The 7,845-nt window shown below is 38.2% G+C and overlaps 1 protein-coding gene across 8 annotated transcripts in view; it reads right to left on the bottom strand.

Annotated features, from left to right (window-relative positions):
• Positions 1–7,845, bottom strand: part of LOC103141914 (endophilin-B2-like) — a 28,096-nt gene that overhangs the window by 5,632 nt on the left and 14,619 nt on the right. For 5 of the 8 annotated variants that reach the window (XM_016674170.1, XM_016674168.1, XM_016674172.1 and 2 more), the window contains 5 exons: positions 5,819–5,842; positions 5,533–5,622; positions 3,963–4,063; positions 2,195–2,209; positions 875–1,076 (listed from right to left, as the gene is read on the bottom strand). In XM_016674170.1, coding sequence (XP_016529656.1) covers positions 875–1,076; positions 2,195–2,209; positions 3,963–4,063; positions 5,533–5,622; positions 5,819–5,842 — 432 coding nt within the window. The remainder of the gene's footprint in view (positions 1–874; positions 1,077–2,194; positions 2,210–3,962; positions 4,064–5,532; positions 5,623–5,818; positions 5,843–7,845) is intronic. The other 3 variants (XM_016674171.1, XM_007557737.2, XM_007557736.2) reach the window with 1 other exon arrangement.

Genomic DNA, 7,845 nt, shown 5'->3' with positions numbered 1-7,845 from the left:
ACAATGTTTCAGATCAAGCATATTCTGTTATCAAAGATAACCTGAGTAAATCCACAGCATGTTCTCTTTTTGTTAACTATGAAGCCCTGTATAAATAAAAGTGACTTGCTACTTGACAGCAATAACTAGCAATGAGTTCAGTTGTTGTGAAGAATTTCCTTTGCAGATTTGATTTTAACTCAGGTAAACTGAAGGGTTTAGGAGACTCAACCAAGTCAAAGCACAGCATCTCAGATTATGGCTACACTACTTTAAAATCTTCATTTAGTCAGTCATTCAGAGGTAGACTTGCTGTTGGGCTTTAGATCATTATGTTGCTGCTAAACAGCAAAGGTTTGCTTCAGCTTGAGGTTCTGAACTGATAGCTGGACATTCTTTGATGACCTTTGCTTAAATGAATGACATCCTGTGGTGGCCCCTGGACTAGCAGTGAAGCAGGGGCTTCATATCAGAGTAGGTGATTAGTTTGCAAAGCAAAAAAGCATTTCACACACCATAATGATGTGTCACAACAAAACTGCTCAACATTTTCAAGTTTTAATTTCACTGAACTAATTAACAAACCAAAGGAAAATGTTCTGGTTATTGTGGTGGGGAAAAGTCTGCAAGGCCTTTGATCTGAAGCTGTATTAAAATGCTATACATTTCAAAGAAATACAAAAATCTTGCAGTAATTCTACTCCATGGTTCTATTTTCTTTTCATGTTGAACTGCTTTGAAAATGCTTTATAGTTCTAACTATAATAAACTTTTCCATCAAAAGTAAGTAGTAACCTTTGACCTTTGAGATCTAAAGGGCATTATAAATAAAATCTATTTATCTCTATTATTATTATCAAAGATCATCTGCAGCAGGTTGATGAGAAATCCTCACCTCATCAGCCAGAAGGGAGAGCTCACTCGAATCAGCAGCATCATAGTCATACAGAACTTTGACCTTGCGGGTTCCCGTAGCTGGTGCCTGGACCTCTTCAATCTTCAGCGTCTCAGTCTCCACTGGGCTCTCTGTGGCTTCTGATGCACCGGCTGCAGCAGCCACGGAGTGAGTAGAGTTCAGTGCAAAGGCATTGGGAAGCCTGAAGGGCAGGAGGCACACATGATGGTCAGAGATGAGGCATGGTACGCATGTACCTCAAATATGAAAAACCAAACCAATCACAGAGAACTCACACACCCAGCTGTGAAAGCTGTATGCATCGTAGAAACATGAGGAAATCATGTACTGCTGAAAGCAATACTTAGATATTTATGGATAGCACAACAGACACACATCTCTAATCAATACATTGGAATTAATCAAAAGTACCTTTTGAAAAAAACCTTTAAGAATGTATTAAACATACTTTTCATTAAGCTCGTATTTCTATTTCAAAAAATATTTTTAATGGTCTGGTGTAATATTCTAACCCTGAATGTCATATTTTCATCAGAAAAGCTATTCTAATAGTTGAACTGATCATCAATAATATTCTGATTTACTGAATGTGTCAGTCCTGCTGGTGTTTGGGTGCAGCTTTAGAGATTACATTTACATTTACGGTGTTCCACTGGGAGCAGTGTTTGGACCAGGATGCTTCACTTAATGTAGGTCTAAGTAGAGTTCCCATATTGATACTGATGTTGCTCAGCTACATTTATTGTTGAAGACTGATGCATCCAATGAGTTAATTAGACTACTAGCATGAATTAAAGACATTACTGCCAGGATGACTGACATTTTGCTTTTAAACTCATACAACAGAAAAGCTGTCATCTTTGGTCCAGAGTCTTTCCTTAGGAACCTTAAAAAAAATACAATTATGTCAGTTATTTACTCTGAGTGCCATTAATCTGGCCTCCAGTACTAATGTGACTATTTTAACCCGTTAAATACAGTCCACATTTGATGATAAACACTGAAAATCATGTTAAATTATCATAAATTCAACAACTTTAAAAAGAAAAAAAAAAAACATTTTGACATGAGCAGACTTCTTCATATGGATGTGACCCTTTTTTTCTCAGCTCAGAGTAATTGAGAAAAAAAAAAACTGGCTGCACTGGATGCAGGAGACGGCAAAAACAAACAAGGATTCCCAAAGGGACTAACACAAGGCAACAGTGATCCAATACTTCTTGGGAGCAGATGCATTAAAGTAGGATCAGGTAAAGATGTTAAAAAGAGAAAAAATAAAATAAAAAGAGTGATACTCACACATCCTCATCAGAACTGAAAGCACAAAACAGTAGAAATTATTTGTCATAATTTTTTTAAAGAAAAAGGAACTAAAGCCCACATCCTTATCAGCGGTCTCACCGAGGATGTATCCAAGAATATTTTTATGTTGAGACTGATGGAAAAGAAATTAATAACATACTAAATTAAACTATTTTGAAGAACATAAAACAAAGAACTACATGCTGCAGATGGACAATATATCAGACAACTACAACTGATGTGTTGCAAATGACTGCTGTGATGGAATATTTGGTAGGCTATTGTTTTTTTAAGTGGGAGGCATTCATTCCATTGTTCATGGCAAAATCTATGGACTCCCCTGGACACAGAGTTAAAGGGCCAAAATATTAAAGAGGTTTATTAGAGGAGTTTTGAAAAAATATCAACTTAAAAATGACGTTTTTCAAATCCACAATTATTCTACACAACACCGTACCGTAGTACAGAATAACTAGATCCATTGCTTTAGAACCGACTAGAACATGTTCAGTAAACCAGAATTACAATCAATCTAATTTTATTACAACAGTCACTACTGAACCAAAGTGCTTTCAATTAGTGCATATAGTAGTGCACATATATTAGTGCAGTTCCATAAAAATAGACTAGAATAAAAACAGATAAAAATAATCAAAATCAGTAAAAATATTAGAAGTGCCACAGTGTGACTATGTGTTAAAAGCAGTTTTAGCTTAGCTTTTACATAAAAATAGGTCATTGGTGGTTTGCAAATCAAAAGGTGATGAATTCCTCAGCTTTGGACCAGCTGCAGCAAATGAATGATCACCCTACTGTTTGAACTTTGACCTGGGGACTTCCAGAAGATGTTGATCAGCAGACCGAAGAGATACAACTAGGCAATGTGCTTGTTGAAGTCACTTAAATAAGAAGGTGGAATGTCACAAAGAGCTTGAAAAACACCAATTAAAAGTTTAAAGCAAACTCTAAAAATGCACTGGGAGTCAGTGAAGAGAGTAAAGGACAGGCATGATGTAACTGGGTCTCCAAGTGTTGGTCAACAGGAGAGCAGCAGCACTCTGGACCAGTTGGAGCTGACTGAGGGAACCCTGGTTTATAAAGTGCATTATAATAACTGATACAGGAGCTGAAGAAAGCATGTATACTCTTTTGAGTACATGCCTCAAAACGCTCAAAAACAGCAGGATGTGCAGAGATAGTTGCATTGCTGCTATTGTTTCTCCTGTTTGAGACAGTGCTGTCTTTTGACCTTATAAGGATTGTAGTTCTTTGTTGCAACAATAATGTGGTTTATTAAGCACAATAACACATATTTTATGTATATTTGTTGGTTATAGTGTTGCAGGGAGAAATGATAAACCAAACAGCTAGAGACATGAACTAGATCAAGCAGGATGCAAAGATTGAGAGCAGCAAAATTCAAACCGTTGAGTCCATTTCTGTACGGCTGAGCAGCACTGAGCTCCCGCAGCATGACGGAGCCGCTGAACAGGACGCCGTGTTAAATGATCCCCGTCATGAAATTCATGGCCAAAATTTCCACAAATACACAATCAGACACTCCCTCTTCCAACATTTTCAGTTAATATAACCTGGAGTCATAAAACATATTGAAGCTGATTAAGTTAGAATTTAATCTTTAACATTCTAAACTATGTGCCTTTTAGCTTGGGTACAAAGTTCACAAGCTGATTGCAGTTAAACTCTTCGGTCATGTGATGGGGAACAGCTGTGCTTTGGGATCAGCTCTTCCACTTTCTCTCACCTTCCCAGCTCTTTCTGCAGCTCCAGCATATGAAGATGACCCTGCTTATAGTAAGCGGCCTGGGCCTCCACAAACTCATGCAGACAGCGCAGGTGGTTCACCTGTCAAGACAACAGTCCAACAGTTACTTCCTTGAAAAATTCTTAGTTGCTTTAAACACCAGCAGTGAAATACACCACCTGGCCAAGAAAAAGCTGAGTTGAATTAAGCACATAGATACCAGCCTCCTATTCAGCTCTGACTCCAGAGGAGTTTAGCTGGGGTGGCATTGGCATATGTTGGGGGCTGTGGGGGGCAGAGTAAACAAACTTTTACTTTAATATAAATACACAGACGTTTATGTAACTTTTCAATAAAATTACCATGTTCATTAATACATAATAAACATGGTTTATTTTGTATTAAATGAACCATGTGACATGCATAAAATGTTGACATGTATAAAATATTGCTCACATTTGTATAAACATTAGCTCGTATGTTTCAGAAGTTTAATTTTTCCAATCTCTGAAGTCTATTTCATTAAATGCAAAGTCAATTTGCTCAAGTAAAAGAAAAACGTAAAGTGCAGGAAAACTACTCTTATCAGTACTTTTTCTCCCAAAAGGTTATTCAAGTAAATGTAATCAGTACTACCCATTTTTGAACATGGACAACAACAATATTAGTATAGAAGCCCATTCTTGTTAACAAGCTTAACGTGATATCTTAGCATTAGCCAATCATCATTTAGTCAACATTATCTGCATTCAACAACATTACTTAACTTATTCTGCTGGTTTGGGACAAAAAACTGTGCAAAACTCTTTGCCTTTTGCTGGTTTGCTGTCATGTTTCTAACACACACCTGTGTCTGCACAGCAGCAGCAGGTCTCTGGTGTTAAAACCAGCGCAAACATCTTAGTATTTGCGTTTTGTTCAAAGGAGGCTCGGAAACGTACGTCACAATATGTTAAAAATAGGTAAACAGTTGTAATGGCTGAAAACCAGAATTGTGGGAGTCCATACTGTATCAAATCAAAATAAGAATAATAGAAAGCTGGCCACTCGGAGATAAAAATGAAAAAAATTGTTTCCAGTCCAGGAGGGGCATGACTGTGAGTGAATATTTTTAACTATTAGGCCACAAATTATTAAAGTTGTTTTTTTAAGTTATTTAATCCTAGCTGATGCAATGAGGAGCTTCTCATTTCTTAAACAATCATGTGGAAAGATGCATCCTGTGGTTGACAAGATGTTAGTCTGTTTGAGAAGGGTAACATCAAGCAGAGCAAACATCTAAGATTAGAAACTGGAAGAAAAAGAAGAAGGGCACTATCATCTTCGAGGAAGAAGTCTGGTCAGAAAAGTACTCCAGAATAAGCTTGATTAGTGAGAAGAACAACAGTAGAACTCAGGGCTGTGTTAAGAGCATTTAGACATGCAAAATGCAAACTGCAAACTGAACAGGTATTCAATAAATTAGGAAAACAACCGTGAAAACCCCTTCAACCTAAATGTTTTTCTATAATGAATGAAACAGAATAAGTAGGGTGTGTGTGTGGGACCAGTAATCTGGTGGCTGACCTACATGCGTACTACTGATGCCTTCCAAAAGCAGCCGTGTAACTTCTGCCTGCCGATCGAACTCCGTCTGAGCCAGCCTGAGATCTTGTTCAGCCTGAAACATCAAACCAAATCAGCTCATTTGTTAGACAAATCTAATATGTGGAAACCAAGTTGAAACTCTGATGCTCCATATATTCACACCTGTTAGAACTGCTTTAAAAAACACATAGCTTGTTCAGCCTGGTATGTTAAAAAAAAAAAAAAAAACAGAACGAAACTGTATATAACAACCAAACTGATGTACTTACTTTTTCCACTTCCTCAGTCCAGAGCTGATTGACGGATACGCCGAGTCAAAAGAAAAAAAGAAAAGAAAAACAAGTTTCAGCAAGACAATTCAGCTTCTGTCCCATTCCCATTATTTGTTTTCCCTTTGGGATCAATAACGTATTTTGAATTCAGGAAGGTAGGATGTTTATTGCTTTTATTCAAAAGCAATAAAATGACTTTGTTGGGTCATAGACGTCTACATCATAGGCTGTGTTGTATCAACTACTAATGAGATACTGCATTCAGTGCAGTGTATTAACGAAGGTTTCTCAGCACAATGCTGATTTATTGAATTAGTACTTTGTAATATTTGCCCATATAACCTATGAGAGCAGTTGTAGCTTCAGAGCACATTCCAGTCTGTTAAGTTCTGGGCAACATGGAAAATGAAAGCAGCACTGGAAAGTTTGCCACACAGTCAAGTCGACAGCCAAGTTTCCCAGCCAGCTTCTCCAGGAAACGGACAAAACACTGCTGCTCATTTCCACAATGTACAAAACAAGTGCCCACACAAACGGAGCCCATCCGTCACCTCAATTACAAACTGGTCACTGTCAAGACAAGCTAAAGCAGTCTCTGCTACACAATCACAAGCTTTATGCCTGTGTTTTGACCACAAGCCAGAAGGAAATAACTGCTTGTTGAGACCTGGGATTAATATCAAATCTGATCACATCTGAACAGATAGCTACTGGTGGGAATGCACTCTAAAACCTTGTGAGGACAGTTTTCTTCCAACCACCTTCAGGACACAATCTGTGGGCTGAAGGACAACTCACTGTCCTGTTGTGACTCCTCTCAGGTTAAAGAGATATTAGCTGGAGGTCTTAGAGTTCAAAAGAAAGCAAAAATAGCCTTACAAACACTCAATTACTGTTGTTAGCTGATTTAGGAACTGCCAGTATTTTCGGATGTCAATTGGGAAAAAGTTTCATGTTTAGATGGCAGCTTGAGTTAGCTGTACTTGACATGAGAAGCCACTGGATGGCGCTGTAATTTAAGGAGGTCATTGAACACGCTTTTCGCCCTGAGCATTAGCCGGAATAAAGATTAATTGTAAATAGTAACGTGTCTCTCATAAACAAAGTGCTCATGTATTCCTCATCAAGAATTGTGCTAAATGGAGCAGGATAAGTAGCACAACACAGCCCAGTACAATCCGCCATTGTTTTTGTTGCTACCTGCCCGTGAATGCGTAGGATAAACCCTACAGCCATGTGCTCTGTGCATGTGGAGTACTTCACACCTCTGTGGTGGGTGATATAGAAAAGTTTCACTCAGACACCTGGTTTGAAAAAGTGCTGGGGTGAGAGAGTCTGGTCACTGGTGTCGTGTAAATGAGTGGCTGTATCGCAACAAAGATGTATTGGATTAACTGACGAGCGGCTCTGTGTAAATGGGGCCTTCGCCCGTCTACCGTCACCGGATCAGCCAGGACACACAGAGTGCCAGATGTGAGCAGGAATACAGATGGATTAGATAGGACATTGTTACCAAACTAAAACAAACGTTTCTGTGCCAGATCTTCATTCCAGCTAAAATGCAGACTTTGATTCCTGTTTTACTACATTTTTATGAGAAATTGTCAGCAAATTGAATTTCAATGTGTAAAAAACAAATATATGAAAATGAGAGCATTTTTAGCACCAAAATACAAAGATCAAAAAGGATTTTGAGGACTGACTCAAAGAGGCCAGAGGGAGGATACTGAATTATTCAATATATTCCTTTGAAATTACAACCAATGCCATGGTACACCGTGTTCCACCATCCGGATTGATGACAATCGTTCTTATTGTTTAACACCAGGACATTATGACAGTCAGACTGTGATATGAGTCATGCTACTTTAAATTAGAGGTTGGTAACAACGTTTCCCAGCACAGTACTTCTTGTGAACATAAACACAGGCATCAGATTAGAGTTTATGCTGAGAAGATTACTGTGGAATGGCTTCCTACTACTTAAATGTACATTAACTGGGCTGTTGCATATTTTCTCTTAA

This window comes from Poecilia formosa, unplaced genomic scaffold (genome assembly GCF_000485575.1).
Source record: "Poecilia formosa unplaced genomic scaffold, Poecilia_formosa-5.1.2 Scaffold91, whole genome shotgun sequence".
In the NCBI taxonomy this organism is placed as follows: Eukaryota; Metazoa; Chordata; class Actinopteri; order Cyprinodontiformes; family Poeciliidae; genus Poecilia; species Poecilia formosa.
The sequence above is the reverse complement of the archived record's forward strand: the minus strand, read 5'-3'. Positions and strand labels throughout refer to the sequence as shown.